General features: G+C 38.0%; 1 protein-coding gene across 3 annotated transcripts in view; it reads right to left on the bottom strand.

Moving 5' to 3' along the window:
• Positions 1-10,306: 10,306 nt before the first annotated feature.
• zc3h4 (zinc finger CCCH-type containing 4) overlaps positions 10,307-19,544 on the bottom strand; it is a 160,139-nt gene continuing 150,901 nt past the window's right edge. For all 3 annotated transcript variants that reach the window (XM_043681008.1, XM_043681007.1, XM_043681006.1), the window contains 2 exons: positions 17,299-17,541; positions 10,307-13,853 (listed from right to left, as the gene is read on the bottom strand). In XM_043681008.1, coding sequence (XP_043536943.1) covers positions 12,355-13,853; positions 17,299-17,541 — 1,742 coding nt within the window. In that variant the 3' untranslated portion in view covers positions 10,307-12,354. The remainder of the gene's footprint in view (positions 13,854-17,298; positions 17,542-19,544) is intronic.

Here is a 19,544-nt window from a genome sequence, read left to right as displayed (position 1 = left end):
AAGTTTTTTTTGTATCTAGGTATCTTTGCACCTAAGATGGCACCATATATAGTGACATTATACATTTCACTGTAGTCCTGTACTTGAGTATATGGCATTAAAGTCTAAATCCATATCATCCTAGTAGAGTTCATATTTGAATATTTACCACCAACAATATCATGTTGCCATCTGTGCATTCCCAATTTTAATCACTCTACCACTAGTGGCTCTGCCTTCAGTTACCTGAGTCCCAAGCTCTGGAATTCCTTTTTTATACTACTGTACCTCGCTTTCATTCTATGAGGCACTTCTTAATTGTGCCTCTTCAACCAAGATTTTGGTCATCTTCTGTTTAATATCACTGTAATTGATTCATTGTCAAACTTGCTTTATGATGTGCCTGTGAAGCACTTTGGGACGTTTAACGGCGTTACATAAATTTAAGTTGTTGTATCTGACCTTGGGTAGAGCATGGAATTTACAAGCAGCTGTCAGTCAACCATGATTCGAGGTAAATGCAGAACAAGGCCAGTTGTCATGGGTGGCACAGTGGTTAGCACTGCTGCCTCACAGCACCAGAGACGCGGGTTCAATTCCCGCCTCAGGCGACTGACTGTGTGAGTTTGCACGCTCTCCATGTGTCTGCGTGGGTTTCCTCCGGTTTCCTCCCACAGTCCAAAAATGTGCAGTTTAGGTGAATTGGCCATGCTAAATTGCCCGTAGTGTTAGGCGCAGGGGTAAATGTAGGGGAATGGATCTGGGTGGGTGCGCTTCGGTGGGTCGGTGTGGACTTGTTGGGCTGAAGGGTCTGTTTCCACACTGTAACTAATCTAATCTCATCATAAAATCAACACACTCAATTTTGCATACTTTTAGAAAAGTTGCTACTTTTCAACATATTCCAATTGTTGCAGTTATCGCAGACATGCAATACAAATTCATAGGGCAGAAATTCGAAATGGATATGTTACTCTAAAAAGCATGGAGAATAAATACTTACAACAAAAAAATGGAGATGAGTCGCAACCATCCTTCTTGTTAACATGCAGCAAACTACACAAAGCCCTGGAACTAATTCTCACATCTCTAAGACATTCAAACGCAATTAAACTTTCAGAAACTACTTTTGAGAAGTAATTAAAATGCAACACACCTTTCCTGTGGTTAATGTCTGCCCTAATCTAAATTAACATTGAGGTAGATAGATACTTATTATGCAGGACTATCAAGGATTATGGGGTTTGAAGGGAAAATGGAATTCAAAACACAAACAGATCAACCATGATCTTGAAGGACAGAGAGAACCGAAGGGGCCAAATGATCTACTTCAGTTCCTATTCTGTATTTATGTTTATAGATAGTTAAAGAAACTGGTTCACAATACTGCTTGCAGGTGTTTCAGGTTTGGAGTGGAATTATAAAGGATGGGGTTGGAACAAACCCTTTTCTATCACAACATGAGTGGATGAAACTCAGACCCTTTTGTGTGTCAAATCCAAGTCATTGGAAGCCATTCATGAGGATAATAGACAAAAACACTCTTGTCGCATGATAGAAACTAGATTTTCAGGTGAGGATATTCAATGCAGTGCATTTTTGGAACAATAAGGGAGAAAGATCCAGACAAGCGAAGGAACAGAATCATAACAGGTCTTTCCCTCTTTATCTGTGGAACCAAAGTTTTCCACTGCAAGGTTCAATTGGTCCCCAACCAGAGTGGATCAAGAGAAATGTGCTACTGTGAGCAATAAACCACAACAAATTCATCTCCTTAAACTTCCAGACATTTTTGTACTGAAGAAACTGCAATGCTTCAATATATCAGAAAAATCAAGTGTGACAGAGAGGTATGAACTTTAAAGTACAAGGTACATTTTTCGTAATCACAATATTTTCTTCTGTGTGTAACTGGCTGTGACTGAGAAAATACTCATGGCTGAACAATAAACATTTAAACTTTTCAAAACTTACAAAAACATTATTTGTTTTTGATCTTTTTGAAAACAGGTTCTTGTCATTCAAGGAAGCCAGAACAATTTAAGAATGCATCTGTTTTTGAACATGAATAGGCTGGGGCTGTTTTCCTTGGAGCATTAGAGGCTGAGGGGTGACCACATAGAGGTTTATAAAATCATGAGGGGCATGGATAGTTTTAACAGACAAGGTATTTTCCCTGGATTGGGGGAATCCAGAACTAGAGGGCATAAATTTAGGCTGAGAGGGGAAAGATTTAAAAGGGAACTAAGGGGCAACTTTTTCATGCAAAGGGTACTGTGTATACGGAATGAGCTGCCACTGGAAGTGGTGGAGGCTGGTACAATTACAACATTTAAAAGGCATCTGATGGGTACATGAATAGGAATGATTTACAGGGATATGGACCATGTGTTGGCAAATGGGACTAGATTAATTCAGGATATCTGGTTGGCATGGACAAGTTGGACCGAAGAGTCTGTTTCCCTGCCATCTATGTTTTTGACTCTATGTGCAAATGAGGAAACTACTCTTGTGGTTTTCCCCCGTTCATAAAACAGCTAACAGAAGAAACGCTTGCTGAAGTTGAGTTCTTACTTGTTTCCATTGCTGACAATAGTTACAGTCCATCAGTGTCAAAGATTGACAGAAGGGAGTCAGGTTAATTTTAAGTGGTATCTACTTCCAGATAATGAGCTGATTAATTTAGTCCAAAACAGTTTATTGGAAGAATCTATAAATCAGCTGGAAAATTGTTAACTATCCTCCTCAACCAATCTATTCTTGGCAGAATTTCAATAGGCAGAATCAGCGAAGACAGTTGTGCTAACCATCTATTCAGGCAATATTAGATCTTTTTAAATGGTGGAATCATTGGAGTAATTGCCATAGTAATCAACGGTTACTGCTTTGATAATGGGGAAAGAAAAACACCTGGAAATTATGGAATATTCACATCATAAGGAAGGAATATGAAGAGGAGGAAATGATGAGGAGCTGCCAACGAGTTAGTGCAAGACACAAATATCATTTAGGAGGTGGCAATGGCAAGCTGGTAGTGTCACTGTAGTTGTAATACAGGACCCCAGTCTAATGTTCTGAGGAAACAACAGAAATTACTGGAGAAACTCAGCAGGTCTGGTAGCATTTGTGCAGAGAAAGCAGAGCAAAGGTTTCAAGTCCAGTGACCCTTCTTCTGAACTCCCCAGAAATATTCTGAGGACATGAGTTCAAGTCCCAGCACAGATGGGGAAATTTGAATTCAATAAAAATCTACAATTTAAACAAGCTAATGGCACCCATGTAATCAGAGCTGATTGCCATTAAAAACCCATCTGTTTCATCAATGTCCTTTAGGGAAGGTAATGTGCCAATGTGGCCTAAATGTGACTCTAAATTCACAACAATATGGTTGATTACTAACTGCTCTATGGGCCATCAGAGATGGGCAACAAACGCTGGTCTGGTCAGCAACACTTTCATTCCTTGAAATTTCTAAAAAAAAATCAATAAAATTCCTTATGAAAATGATGGCATTATCTCTTGCCGTTCCACAATAAAAGCCCCATTTGTATTTTCCAATAAACCAAAATACATTCAGAATATTATGTTAAAATGAGCATAAGCTCTCCCCCAACTTTAATTGAATGGTTACAATAGTTTAGTTTTGAAAGAAAAAAACTAATAGAGACTTCATTTGATAAGGATAAGTGCAGATGTAAAATATACATTTTCTATAGGGTTAAGTCTGGGTGTCCAACTGCCTCTTTGTGTTTCTGTTGACTCTTGAAAGTGAAAATTCTCAGTCATAATTTCAGATCAAACAGTTATATCTAGCTGCATTTTATTTGGGACTCTGCAGAACAATTTATTTCTTCAAAAAGGAAGCAATGGCTTTGTTAGATTATCACCCAATTATTAAGACCTAGACAATGTGCAGGGGAGTTGAAAAATGTGGTGCTGGAAAAACACAGCAGGCCAAGCAGCATCCGAGGAGCAGGAGAATCGACGTTTCAGGCATAAGCCCTTCTTCATGTGCAGGGGACCCAAATTCAAATTCCACAACGGCAGATGGTGGAATTTGAATTCAATTTTTTAAAAATTCAAGGGTTAAGAATCCAATGATAAACATAACACTGTTATTGATTTTCAAGAAAAACCCATCTGGTTCACTAATGTCCTTTTGGGAAAAATATCGCCATCCTTACCCAGTCTGGCTTACATGTGGCTCCACCAGATGCACGGCAATGTGGTTAACTCAAGTGCTTTTTGGGCAATTAGGAATGGGCAATAAAGATTGGCCTAACCAGTGGGATCCATGTCCTGTGAATGAATAATTTAAATAAAATAAAAATATACAAATATGGGCTACTGACCAGTTTTAATCAGAATTATTTTTAAGAGGAAGCAATTAAATCAAAGATAATCAACGTCCTTTAAATGTAACATGGCTTTTTTGTTAAAAACTGTGGTTTGATGTCAGGGCAGTTTGGGACATGTAATGTGGCCAGTCAGATCAGCCATTATGTTATTGAATAATGGAGCAGGCTTGAGTAGGTCAAATGGACTACTCCCAGTTCATACATTTGATGACCTCCTTGGTTGATACTGAAATGAGTTTCTTCCCCTTTTTCCATAACTTCGGGAACTTGCAAAGCTCATCTCATCAAAAATGCAGTGTTTACGCTGAATGACTGTAAAGGATAGAACGCTTACAGATGTTCGAATTGTTTAAAATATTTCCAATCATTGCTAATGTTCTGATTAAGTCACTCTCTTTAAGATTTACAGCTGCTTCCTTTGCTGTTGGCCTCTTGTTCTTCTTCCATTCTTCTTTGTGGTGGTGATTAGCTATGTCAACTCTAATGTATGAATAATATGTCCAAAGAATTTAATTAGTAATTCTCAATATTATTGATGAGTTCTCTTGTTTTTCCTGTCTCATTCAATACTCCTTTGTTAATTCTTTTCTTGACTCAGCTTCCCTTAGGATCCTTATTAAGCATCACAACATGAAGCTGTTGAACTTCTTCATCTTTACCACTGCTTCATGTTTCACATTTATAATTGACCAGATGTAACATTTAATTCAAAGGTTCTTGTTTCAAGACTTAAGCTGACCTTCCTGTTCCGAAGAATGGTCACTCAACTCAACATTAACTCTGCTTTCTCTCCAAAGATGCTGCCAGACCTGCAAAGTTTCTCCAACAGTTATGTTTTTTGTTTCAGATTTCCAGTATCTGCAATTCTTTGCTTTATTTTGTTAGAATATTGCTTAATTTTGTAAAAGTAAAAACTCTGTCTTTTCAAGTCCATTGTCAGATTTCAATTGTCTTTAACATCAGATTTTACAGTTAGATAAAGTAAGTAGATAAAGCAACACTGGGGAGATCAAACCCAAACTGGGCAATCATTTTGCGGAAAGGAAGTATGATCCCAATCTTCAGTCGCTTACCAATTCACCCTTGTGTTCTCGTTATCATTGTTGTGCTCATCTAACAGCAATATCCCAGTGAACCAGAATACAAATTGAAGAAAACAGCATCTCATCTGTAGATGAGGCACTTTATAGATCGAGAACAGACTAGACATTGAGCACAAAATGTCTTCAGCTACTCAGCAGCTAGGCTGGCTCTGAACATGAGATGGTCAATCAAAAAGGGTTCAAACCCCAGAGTTCAAGTCTAACTGCTCAGAAACAAAGAAATGTCCCAGAGATGGAAACTGTAGATTTGATAAAAGCAAGCTGAAGCATGTGGCTTGGGAAAACAAATAAGTATAGAAGTAGTCACAGCAGAAGAACTGAGAATACCAATATCTCCAAATTTGCACAAAGCTGAGATGGAAAGTAAAGGCTCAACAAGTTGTCATGTTGCTGCCTTGGTTTCTTAATTATCACTTCTTTTACTTAAATGTCTGGATTTACAACATCAAAATATGTTCAGTTGTCTTGTAGGTTTTAGTCTTGTTCAACTAAATCCTGAGTGTGTCATAAAACTAGCAGCTGATCTGGCATATTATGAGTAATGAATTAATTTTGTCATCTATGTCAGCTTCCATTAAGAATTGCTTCTAAGTATGGAAAATTATCCAAGTTTTTCAAGATCTCATCACTGATCTTAATTGTTGGGGTAAGAGTTGAGCTGTGGGATCTGGTTGGACAGCACCTCAGTTCATTAAAGTCTCACTAAAGCTCTATGAAATTTAGAAAGTCTTTGCCCCTTTTCTAATCTATACCCTTAGTATTTAATGCCAACATTCCATTTCTCTTCTAAATTTCTTGCATAATGTTTTTGAGAATCATGTACAATGTAATAATATGCACCTTTAAAAGGGATTTGTCTGTCTTCGTTCTTATGAAGGGGAGTGTTGTAAAAAAATTATACCAAGTGTGTCTGCTCCATGGAAAGCAGAGTAAATAACTTATGGGATGTAAAAAAAATTGGACAAAAGTGGGTTGGCATGAGTGGGTGGCTCCAGGCTCTTACAGACCCAGGATTTTAGTTTTGGCTTTCAGTGATTGAAGTTGAGTTTTACAGAGCTGGAGCTGCTAGATAAGAGTTCTTTGTTACTGAGGGTTACTATTGATCATAACTGATCTCAGCTGAAAATGTGTTGCTGGAAAAGCGCAGCAGGTCAGGCAGCATCCAAGGAACAGGAGAATTGACATTTCGGGCATAAGCCCTTCTTCAGGACCAGACATACAAATACTGAGACTATAAGAGTAGGTCAGAGACTGGGCATTCTGCACTGAGTAAGTCATCTCCTGACTCCCCAAAACTTGTCCAGCAACTACACCTTTCAAAGAGCAATCCTGATTAGTCCCATAGCCCCGCTTACACCATAACCCTACAAATGTCTCCCACTCTATCAGCTAGGATTAAAGTAGTGCACCATCTCTTCCATTCCTATTTCTTGACCTCGTTTGATATTTCAGTGAATGGTATCTCAACTGAAAACTTAGAGACTCCCCACTCCCCAGATTTTTAGCTTCCCCGCTCCCTCTATTTATTCCTTTTACCATGGCTCTGACATTATGTATAATTTCACAGGTGGCAGCAAATCTTCAATATCTTGTCCAACTGACAATTCTTTATTTGACAGCGACCTAGACAATAAATTTCTTCACCAAAGAAGCAATCATGACAGAACCTGATTCTAACCTCAATGGTTAGTACATACATTTCTAGCAATGGTCACTAGGTCTTGATCAAAAACGTGACTAATAACCAACCAGCACTATAGCTAATCACAACCTGAAAAAAACTAAGAGGACATACCCATCACCAAGAATAAAATGTCAATATTGTATGTTTTATTAGTTGTTGGTTAAAAAGTTGAAAGATACATGACAATACAATCTACCTATCACAAATGAGATGTGATATTGATGGTTTAAGGATGCAACATAACACACTTACACAAGTTTCTTCAGCATGCTGTGATGTCTCTTCAAATAGCATCTTTTGTTTAAAGGAAGATATATAGTTAACTAATTAATACGATCATTTCAAAGACAGATAAATACAAAGACTGATTTTCTTTTACACATAAGGAAAACAGATTTGTGGGAGCTGTGTGAAGAGGCTGGACCCAGCATGAGGCAACACTTTGTATATTGGACATCTCTTGTGTGGTAATTTTAGCTGCCACAAGTCAAATAGCAAAGTACTTTGTAAATATTAGCTGTGTTTGCTTTCTATATTAGCAGAACAGTTATAAAACCTGTTTTGGAATCAGTGCAGAAGTTGTATTTGGCCCAAGAGAACATGTGGTTGACTATTTTTGTGTATATACATTAGCCAAACCATTAAAATCCCAGTCTTTTCATCAATCAAATCTAATCAATAATCAATCCACAATAAAGAATTCAGTGTGTACTGGTAAGATCTGAATTAAGACAACTGAAATTCATTTTGGAGCAACCACTCAAATCTTTGCAAATTTATCTAATTCATTTCAGAATTGGCACACTATAGTACATGGAAAATGTTTAAACGTATTACAAACAAGTGCAACTTGATATCTTAAACTGTTGAACACACTAATGTTACTAAATGTTAGCAGAGTCACAAAGTGGATTTAAATCAAAGCAGCAATGCCTACTGGCCATGAGGTTTTCATCCTGTGTACTTCAAGGAGTATAAGCCTGCAAACCTAACTCAATGATCTTTTTTTTAAAAAATCATATTGTACTGTTTTAACAAACTCACTTACTTTGATGTGATTAACACTCGAGTTGAAAGAGTGATGGACTTTTAAACAAAGCATAACTATGACAATTAAATTACAGATTCATAGAATTGTTATGGCACTGGAGGCCATTCAGTCCATCATGTCTGCACGAGCTTTCCAAGTGAGTAATTCACCAAGCGCCATTTTTCTGACTTCTCAATGTAACTTTGAATGCTCTTCCTTTTCAAAAATTGATTATCATTTTGCAGTCTCAAACCATTTGAATAATCCAAGGATAAATTGCCTAAAATGTGTTTGCAATACAAGACAAATCAAGGCATCTGCACACATACAGACACACACACAAAGGAAGCACAGGCTGCATATTTGGCCACTCAAAAATGAATCCAAATGAAATTAAATCCAAATTCACTGAAGAGATAATACAGCTGTGTAAAGAATACGTTTCATTTACAGTCACCCTAAATTTTTAAACGATCTTCTCATTTGCAACTGATCTTGCACTGTATGAAGTTTCCCTTCAGATGTCAATTGTTACAAGCAGTAAGATTGCAGTACAAATAGCCCTATTATAATACTGTTCCCTGTAAAACCACATATGAAGTGCCATTCCAAACTAGTTCAGTGAAACGTCAGAGTACCACTCAGCTACAGAATTACGAACAGAAGCCCTTCAATTTCTTCCCATTTCAACAGTGCATAGTGATGCTGCATGAACAATGCAGCCTACACTGTCCCATCTGATACCTTCTGGAATAGGTAACATCTTGGGACTTCAGAAGATACAGACTTGGTAAAAGAGATTGCTCAAACTTTAGCCAACCCTAAATATTAAACTGCAGTTCAATTTCTCTGTATGGTGGATATACTATATTTTTACTAACATGTAGTAAATCACATTTCACATCATCTCAAAATCGGATCACAATTGGTGTTTCAGTAAAGCTGGTGAAAATAGCCAAATGGCAATTTTATTTGTCACCAGTGAACTTGATCCATCTGTAAACTAAACTTCCTCATTCCTGAATATTCCATTTGTTAATACTGTCTGTGCAAAGAATTTATCTCCACTTTTGTAGCTTAAATTTCTTAAAATGGAACGATTCCTATTTGGTATATTAAAACTGTTATCTTGTGAAGAAAGAAACATAGAATGGATATGTGGTATGGAATTTATACCTTGCTTCTCCTTTCAATGACTGGCAAAAAAAAAACAAGGTGGCACCATGACTGACCATATTCACTTAAAAATGTCCGAGGGACACGATTTCAAAAAGTCCACAAATTAACTTCATCTTTCTGGACATTTTCTATTCTGAATATCAGTTATAGACAGAATAATTCTTAAAAGAGGAAGACTTATTTTGATGAGACTTTAAAAAACAATAAATTTAAGTTAACTTTCATAATTATTTCAGTGATAATACTCATGCACCAAAGATAAAATGTGCTTCAAATGAAAGTTGATAAAAAGTGTGGGAATTACTAAATCACGGCTAAAGATTGTTAACTTATAATAAATGGCTTGTTGATTACACTTACGTGTCGTCCAAGAAGAGGACATTTCAAATACCCCACACATATTTTGAAATGAAGAAAAGCAAACAATTTATACAGATCCTTAGTAATTTGTACATAAAATATATAAATACACCTCATTAAAAAAGGACATCATCTCCAAAATGTTAATGATATAGAACAAATGCTTGGGAAGTGAATTTAAAAAGGCTGAGAACCTGATCAACAGCTTCTATGGCATCAGTGCTCCTGCATTTTATAACTCCATGAGCCCGAATATTGGAATATACCTGTCAAACATTCAAAGTATCAAATATTGTACAATTGAAACACAATGTAAATACAACTTAGAATATTGCACTATGTGACGTCAGCCAGCTGCTCCATACTAGATACTGAATGGTATCATAAGGTCAAAAAGCATACAACCTTGTGTAATAAATGTTAATTACACCAATGGAGTACACCACAGATAATTCACTATACTATATGCGTAACAAAAATATATTTGGCAGAACTGTACAAGGTCATTGCAATCCCAACACTAATACAGCTATCGCTCTTTTAGACAGCATCATTGCAAAGTAAGCTCCAGACAGTCTTCATATTGGAAATCAGGTTATCCACACTCCTAGTATCAGGTCGAAATCCACATTATTAAATTATTTATTGTATATGTAACACTACAGGATTTTAACGCAGCCCAACAAAACAAAACCCATTCCATTTTGCCCTAGGTCATATCTATGTTGCATTGAGTACATCCAAGATTAACTCACCAGAATGCACCGTCCTTCTTTCCACCACAAGGTGAATACTTCAGCTTTACTTGAACCTTTTTATTCATATTTCTCTATCACATAATCCTAAATATTAACCCTGCAATGTTAAACCCCAAAGCTAACAGTCAACACATTAGCTGATCATAATATAAATCTTGTTGACAAGTTCTACACCTTGCTGACACTGACAGGTTAATTTTGCACTTGCTATCTTGTTTGCTTGTCAACACGCCTCTGCTAGTAAATTAGCAGCATCTGCTGAGAATGAATTTACTCTATAACCTGACTCCAGACATGACAATATTGGATGTGGCTTGTTGAAACCGATTAAGGTAATTAGTCTGTTTGGATTTGATTGGCAACTCTGAGAAGTTATAACCATCTGACAAGGAAGCAAAGCATCAATTTTACAGCACTGTAACAGGAAATTAGCTTGGCGTACCAGATGGACCAGTGGATAAAAGCACGAACCGATAATAATTGTAAAAATAAAATAATTCGGTCAAGGAATTAACACAGAGTTAGTGGAAACTTTGTTACAAGTAAATTTTAACAGCAAACCCTATGTATTTACACGTATTATTAAACCAAAATTATCTTGTCGCTATTTATCTGATCTCAATTTTAGGAAATGTGGGAGCCTTACAAACAGAAAAAAAAAGCATTTTATTCACAGATTATTCTACACTAATCCATCAGTCTCTGATTCTTCAGTGTCTAAGCTACAGATACAAACAGGTCTAAAACTATGTGAATGCTTGACTTTTTCTCTGCATTTTGTACATATTTACCATATAAAGATACTAAAACAAAAGTAAAACAAAGCAGCACCTTGTGTATGATTTCTCCACAGAAGAAATATTTCAATATATAGTATTTGGAGTCAGTTGTGGAAATTTCATGGATAGTGGAATCCTTAAGTTGAGAAAGCCTTGGTAACCTGGAAGACGTATCCAATTTGGACATGTTCCAGGAATGTTAACAAAGAACCATCAGTTCTTGCCACAGTTTCTGGGGAACCAGGTACCATGGCTGCAACCAGGTGCTTCTTTTTTTTAAATATAAGCTCTTTATCTTTGATAAAAAAAATTCTGTTATTTTTGAATATTATGTCCCTCAGTTTAGCAAAAGTATAGTTTATATACATATATATGTGTATTTTTAAAATACATGTTTAAGATATTCAATATTTCTGATAGGGTTCTTTGTTTAATTCTGGAATATTTCACAGCCTTATATGTGAAATATTTTTGGGAGTTTTGCCTCGCAGACTGGGAATATCTAGTGAGGCACAGGCTGCAGGAGGCCTACTCATTTGATAAATCCCAGCTTCAACCTCTTCCTCCCCAGGTCAAGTGGGAAGAGATAAACTCAGGAACCCACAGAACAAGACTCATCTGAATGTGTCAAAGGGTCACTGCCCAAGTTTGCCATTCAACTCAGAACATATTATATATACATTTGATGTCAATTATGTACTTATACGTTTAATTATACTGCACTACTTCTAAAAGACTGTGTCCAGTCAAAAGAAAATGTCCAAATCAGTGGGATCTCTGTATTTTGTGACAGACAAGCATCTGCTATTAGACAGACTGACTTTTCTTTAGAAAGAATGCTTCAAAATTAATAGCTGTAAAAAGCACATTTTTGCTTGTTTTGATTTTGAAGAGTCTGAATCACTGCCTGAATCACATTTTGGATTCAGATATTGCTCTGCCAAACCCACTAAACTTCAACTTGATGAATTCTATCACCTGTTTTCTAAGCATATTCACATTTATCGATGTATTAAATTACAAAGTTAAAGAATATGATAAAATATTGCCCGATGCTGTGTCCAGCCCCTGCTATGAGGTTAAATATACAGAAATAAATGCAGAATTCACTGTCCTTTTACAATTTACTGACAAAACGGTGACGCAGTCGGATCAAATCCTTTAAAAACATCCTTCAGGGAGGTTGTGTCCTGCTCGCTCTCCTCGTGAGGACTGTTCCCACCAAAGGGGCTACCTGAGCCAGATTTAGTGACCTGTTTCACCTCAGAAAATTGGGGGTGAATCAGTCCAAACAGAGATGGCACTGGGAGGCTATGCACTCCTGACTGACCTGAATCCTGTGACGGGGCAGCAGGTGTGGCTAGTTTTGGCCTAGGTCTGTTGTAACTATTATATCTGTCTGTGGAAGTTTCTGAACTTGACTTATCATTTTCCAGTTGATCCAATGCTGATTTTCTTACAAACAATGGCTCTTTTGGCTTAGTGGTACTTTTAGGGATGTCTGACCCTTTCAGCTGGTTACCTTCACTGGAAGACTCTACGTTTCTGATATTTGCACCCTGGGTGCTCTGAGTTCTTGGGTCATACAAACTAATGCCAGTCAGCATACTGCTCTGTCCTCCAGCTCCTCCTCTGCTCTGACCACCAGCAGTAACCAACCTGGGATCATATGGTGCAAGACCAGCACTCGATTCCTTCCCTAAAGGGGTAACAGGGGACTCAGTTTGTTCCACAAGTTTTCCAGATTGTGAGTTAGAGGTTTGGAGTCCAGTAGAGGACCTCTGCAGTCTTGGATCCGCAGGTATCTTTCGCATCCTGGGGTCAGAAGGTTTGTCACTCTGTGCCGTCACCTTGGTTGCTGAAGCATCCACACTCTTCAGTAATCTGGACAATAAGCTCAAGTCTGGAAGGGCAGGACTTGCTGCTGGCTGGGGGGGCTCCACTACTGGATCAGCAATACGCTGCCTAGGGTCTGAAGGACCAGTTTGTGGAGAACGGTTTATCCGAGGATCCAATACTGGGAAGGGTGCAGGAGCAGCTACAGGATCTGGCTTAGGAATAGGCAGAGGGATCAAGTCCTCTGGGCTCCATAGAACACTTTTAGCAAAATGAGGTTTACCTAGGGAGATGTCCATTTTAATGTGGCTAAACTGTTTCAGCTGACACCTAGGATCCCTGAGTGAAGAACCCAGCAAAGGATCAAGAGGAATGGCGACAGCCCTGTCTCTCAGAATTCTCTCTCCTTCCTCCTCATTAATTGCGGTTTGAGGTTTTGCAATAGCAGGGGTCGGCTGATTACTGGCATCTGTCTTCACAGCAGTCACAGTCCTGCTTTCTGCAGCAAGCGTATCGGAAGCAGGAGTTCCTGATGTGTTCTCAATGCTGCGAGAAAGCCGGGGGTCCCTCGAAATCCGAGGGTCCACAGGTCGATTCACATTTGATTGCCTCTCTTTCTGAAGGCGTGGATCAACAGCATTCTGGCTATTACCATTGTTGTTATGTACCATCCTCTGGGCTTGCACTTGAGACTTGCTAGCAGATTGCTGACGAAGTGTTTTTAATATGGAGCTCATACTGCTTCCACCATCCTCTTCATCACTTGAGTACCAATTATCACCATCACCTATAAAGCACAGAACAACACCCTATTAAATACTGCAAGAGCTATTTTAGTTCAAGTATGATAGAATAATAAAGTTAAGAAAGTGCACAAACTTTCAATATATTTTGTGGTGTAATATACTGCACAACCCTGGTTTCTCCACTTTGCTACTTCAAGTTAAGTCATGCAATGTGAGGCAGTTTAAACCCACAAAAATGACTAAGAGGTATATCAGATAGTAAAAATGTTTATGTTGTCTTAAATGGTGACCTTTCCAGGATGATTATGCTTCAAAACATACCTTCATTTGAAGCAAAATGAAAGGTTTGAAAATGAAAGGAGGGGGAGGGGATTGTGAATTCCTCATAAACATTTAATTTCAAAGAAGTGCCCAGGTGATCTCTGGTTTCCATGAGGAAAGCAAGTGAAACAAACTATTGAGATATTTATTGACTATTGCAGTTTTTAGCATCTCTTAAGTAAACACAGATGATAGAATAGAATTTGTTGCTGTAGTGAAGCAGAAGAAAACCGTGTAAAAAGACCAAGTTGTATGCTGGTAAGAAGGCAGTTTCTGTTCAAATCGGGGAACAGAACACACAAGAATCTTGAAAAGTTAGAAAAAGGGAATTCACCAAGTAACTTGCTGGGGATGATCAGATCCAGAAAGCTTAGACAGAGCAGAACGATTGTTGATGTACTCTGGAAGGTCTGACCTGGTGCAGCAGGGACTTGCAAACATTTGCTGAAGAGCTGAAAGTGACATTGAGAGTCTTCATTTAATGCAGTACATCTCCAACCTTTACCTGCCATGTTAATGCCCAGTCTATGTGGGGGCTGCAAGAACTGTTCAGCAACGAGTTAGATGGCAATGCAGTTTGGGGAAAGGAGAGTTGAACCTGCTTTGTGAGCCCTTCAATCCCATTTCCTGATCCTTCACTCTCTGACTACTAACTTTGCATGCCAGCTTGTCCCCCTCAATCTATTTACCCTTAATGGATAAATGGACAGCATTCTCCATTTAAAAACATAGGCTTAGTGGTGTCAATGTTGGTCTTTATCAGGCAGAAGGAGATACAATTTATGCAGGGTGGGGGAAATAAGACTCCTTGTAAATGAGTATTACAACCCATTATCAAACCTTACAGCCTGGCAAGGACCATCAATACTCTCAAAATTAAGACTTGGACTGCTGATTTAAAATTCAATCCCAATGAATAAAGTTTAGTGTTAGATGTTTTTGACTAAGAAAAAAGGAGGGAGAAATTTAAATTCATTAAAATTATGAGTGAAAAATTAGCACAAAAACTTGAAGATTGGCAGACTTCCTGGACTAGTTGGCCAGCATCTGACGGTCTTGTAACAAGTGGCTGCAGAAATAGTGGATACATCGCTTGCAAACTTCCAAAAGTCCCAGCAGATATAAAAATTACAAATCTAACATCTTTTCAAGAAAGGAGGAAGACAGAAAGGAGAAAACCAACTGCAGGCCAGTTAGCCTATCAATTAGCACAGAAAAATGATACAATCCATTATTAAGGTGTTCACAGTCCGACATTTAAAAAATCATAAAACAATCTAGCAGAATCAACATGGCTTTCTGAAAAGGAAACTGTTCTCGACATGTTTGAAGTAATAAGCAAGATGGACTAAGGGAACCTGTGAATGTGATAAACTTGCATTTCCAAAAGGTATTTTAGTAAAGTGCCTCAGCCAAGGAGGTTGCATGGATTGAGGATTGATTGATTAACAGGAAACATAGCGTAGGCATACCTGGGTCATTTTCGAGTAGACACTTTGTAACTAATGAAGTGCAAACAGATTAGTCCTAGGCCTCAACAAGCTACAGAGGAACCTCGATTATCCGAAGGACACAGGCGGGGAATATTTCCTTTGGTTAATCGAATTCCGGATAATCAAATGCCAGATAACATAGTTTAGCCAAGTATCGGGACCTTGCGATATTCCTGGATAATCCAATATTTAGATAATCAAATCTGGATAATCAAGCTTCCTCTTGGATGAAGAGACCCAATTTATGGTAACTAAATTTTCCAACAAAGATAGGTGGAAAATTAGGCTGTCAAAAGCACATAAGAAATAGTAGCAAGGACAAAGATTGGTTAAATGAATGAACAAAAGAATTAGCAGGGCATATGTGGAAAAATATGAACTTGTTCACTTCAGGGAGAATAAAAAAAGCAGTATACCGAACAACATCGGTTATCTGAACATAAATTATCCAAATTTCGGATTATCTGAACAAGATTTCAAGGTTCCTTTGTTTACGATCAGTTCAGTTATTCAAACAATCAGTTACCCAAACAAAATACTCCCCGTCGTCAATTCGGATAATCGAGGTTGATCTATACTATTTGAAAGGAGAGGATGCAGATCTAAGAATGGGGTGCTGGAAAAGCACAGAGGCTCAGGACGCATCCAAGGAGCAGGAGAATCAATGTTTTGGGCAACAGCCTTGCATCAGGAATGATGAAGGGCTCTTGCTTGAAACGTCGATTCTCATACTCCTTGGATGCTGCCTGACCTGCTGTGCTTTCCCAGCACCCCACTCTCAACTCTGATCTCAAGCATCTGCAGTCCTCACTTTCTCCTAGGCTGCATAGCTAAACATTTTCAAGAGGTCTGGGTGTTCTGGTATGAGCCACAAAAATGGGCACAGCAAGTGGAGGGCAAATAGAATGTTGTCATTTACTGCAGGGGAATTGAGCACAAAAATAAAGAAGTATTGCTATGGCTGTACACAGCCTTAAGGAAAACACATATACAGTGTTGTGTATTTAAGAAACAATAGAACTGCATCAGAAGCAATTCAGAAAATAATTAATTCAAAAATTCCTGGGGATGAAGAGGTTATCTTCTGAGGAAAGGTTAGTAGTTTATGCCCATATCCATTGGAGGTTAAAGGAATATGAGATGATGTTATTGAAATAAAAAATCCGAAGGTTATTGGACAATGATTCTGAAAAAAAATGTTACCCTTGTGGGGCTGTCTGGAATGATGAGACAAAGATTCAGGGCTCCAATTTAAAATGAAGATGTGGATAAATTCTATTCTTACAGAATTTGTGAAATTCTCTTCCCCAGGAAGTAATGAAGGCTGGCTCATGAATGTGTTCAAGGTTGAGTTAGATAAATTTTTGATTGACAATGTAGTCAAGTGTTCTGAAGGGGGCAGATAGGAAATTGCAATTAAGAACACAATCAGATCAGCAATAATTTTATTAAATGGGGATTGAATGATCCACTCTTGCTGCTAATTCTTTTTGACTAACATATTTGAATACAGTAGATATAAATTCTTCAGATTCACAACAAATTTTCAAATATTGTAGGTAAGAATTAGGCACCATTTAAGGATAACTGTAAAACATCTGCTTACTTGTTTCTTTATGGCTACACTCAGATAATTAATAATACCTAATCAGAATATAAAAGTAATGTGCACCTTCCTCATTTTCTTTCTCCCGTTGGCTGTTCTCTGCTTTCCTCTTCGCCTTCTCCTCTTCCTCTTGTTGCTTTTGTTGGATGCGGAGGAAAAGTGCTCGCTGGGCCGCAGGAAGAAAGTCAGGAATATTTACATTGCCCTTCTGACTGGATGAATCACCTTCAGTCTCTTCACCTTCCATTTCCTCAATATGTGGAAGCAGAACTGGCTGGCCATCTCCTTCATCCATCTCTTCATAAGCACCTGGCAGAGGTATGAACAGGAAGAGTGAACAAAGAGAGGTAAAGTTAAAAATTACACAATGCCATGTCATAGTACAACAGGTTTATTTGTAAGTACTAGCTTTCAAAGTGCTGCTCCTTCATCAGGTAGCTGTGGAGCAGGATCACAAGACACAGAATTTATAGCAAAAGATCTCAGTGTCATGCAACTGAAATTATATATTGAACAAATCTGGATTGCTCTTAAGTCTTTAATCTTTTAGAATGGGTTGCAGGTTTCGGTTCATTAATATGTAAATCCCAGAACGTCTTTCCAGTCACATTCTCGAGATTGCTTATGGTTTTATACAAAAACTCAAGATTGCGATACAAACAGACTCTAACCTCACACCTTTAATGCATTGTCTGAGCTGAGATGTTACCTTTTTTTTTTATAAAACCATAAGCAATCTCAAGAAAGTGACTGGAAAGACGTTCTGGGATTTACATGTTTAATGAACCGAAACCTGCAACCCATTCTAAAAGATGAAAGACTTAACAGCAATCTAGGTTGTTCAATATATCATTTTAATTGCATGACACTGAGATCTTTTGTTATAAATTCTGTGTCCTGTGATCCTTCTCCACAGCTACCTGATGAAGGAGCAGCACTTTGAAAGCTAGTACTTCCAAATAAAGCTGTTGGACTATGATCTGGTGTTGCGTGATTTTTAACTTTGTCCACCCCAGTCTAACACTGGCACCTCCACATCAAAGAGAGATAAAGAAGATTTATGTTGAATTTGGGTGATTATTCTCACACACCTATCAACTTTTTCTTGTTGCAACAAGAAAGTTATTTTTCTGTGTATTTGTTTTATACAGTTCAAGAGTAATTGTTTGGAATTGACACCCTGCTCATAGGAGTTAAAAGGGACAATTGTTCCGTATTGTTTATAATGATGTAGAAATCATTTGGCAAACAGGTGGCAATTATTCTAATCTAATACTTGTGAAGGTACAGATTCCTCCATTTCCTATTCACCAGCAAATTAGTTTCTGCAAAAGAAGATGGAAATGCACTTTGGCTCTAGACCTTTTTCAAAGGCGCTCTTTGACCATCTGCTGGGAAACATTGCCTCTTCAAGTGTTTTTTGCCATTGAAACAATGGCAAAAAGAGGTTAGATGGTAACTCAACATGAATGAGAATAGAGAATGGAATCCAAAATCCCAATGCTCTCTGCCAGTGTGCAAATACGCTGCCTTAGCTGAAATATCAGTTGGCTGAAAAAAAGAGGGAATCACCAAATATTATATATCTGTACAACTGGACAGACATAAAGAATGATATACATAATTTCAGTACTGTCAATCACTTCCTTTCATTCTGGAGGCCATTAACCCCATCAAGTCCATACCAGATCCCATTAATCCCATTTCCCAGTTCAGCCCTCATGAAATGTTCATCCAATTCCCTTTTGAATTATTGTAGATATTAAATTCCAGATATGACCATTTGCTGCATAAAATGCACTTTCTCACCATCCCCCTGAATCTCTTGCCTAAAATTTTAAATCTGTGTCCCCTAGACCTCAGACCATCAGCTAAATTTAAGAGATTTTCCTCATCCAACTTAACTAAGCCTATCATTATTGTATACACCTGATGAAGGGATTTTGCCCAAAACATCAACTCTCCTGCTCCTCGGATGCTGCATGACCTGCTGTGCTTTTCCAGCACCACACTCGACTCTGATCTCTAGCATCTGCAGTCCTCCCTTTCGCCATGCAACTAATAGGCCCTATTACTGGAACCATTCTGGAAATATCCTCTGCATTTTCTCAAGGGGTTCCATGTCTTTCCTAAAGAGTAGTGCACATAAATGGATACACTACTGCAGTTAAGGCAGAACCAGCATTTTATGAGGGTTCAGCATAACAGCCCTGATTTTATGCTCAATGCAACCAACTAAGAAGCATAGGATTCCATTTGCTTTGCTGACCATGTAGGGAGAAAGTAAGGACTGCAAAATCTAGAGATCAGGG

This window comes from Chiloscyllium plagiosum, chromosome 41 (assembly GCF_004010195.1).
Source record: "Chiloscyllium plagiosum isolate BGI_BamShark_2017 chromosome 41, ASM401019v2, whole genome shotgun sequence".
NCBI lineage: Eukaryota > Metazoa > Chordata > Chondrichthyes > Orectolobiformes > Hemiscylliidae > Chiloscyllium > Chiloscyllium plagiosum.
The sequence above is the reverse complement of the archived record's forward strand: the minus strand, read 5'-3'. Positions and strand labels throughout refer to the sequence as shown.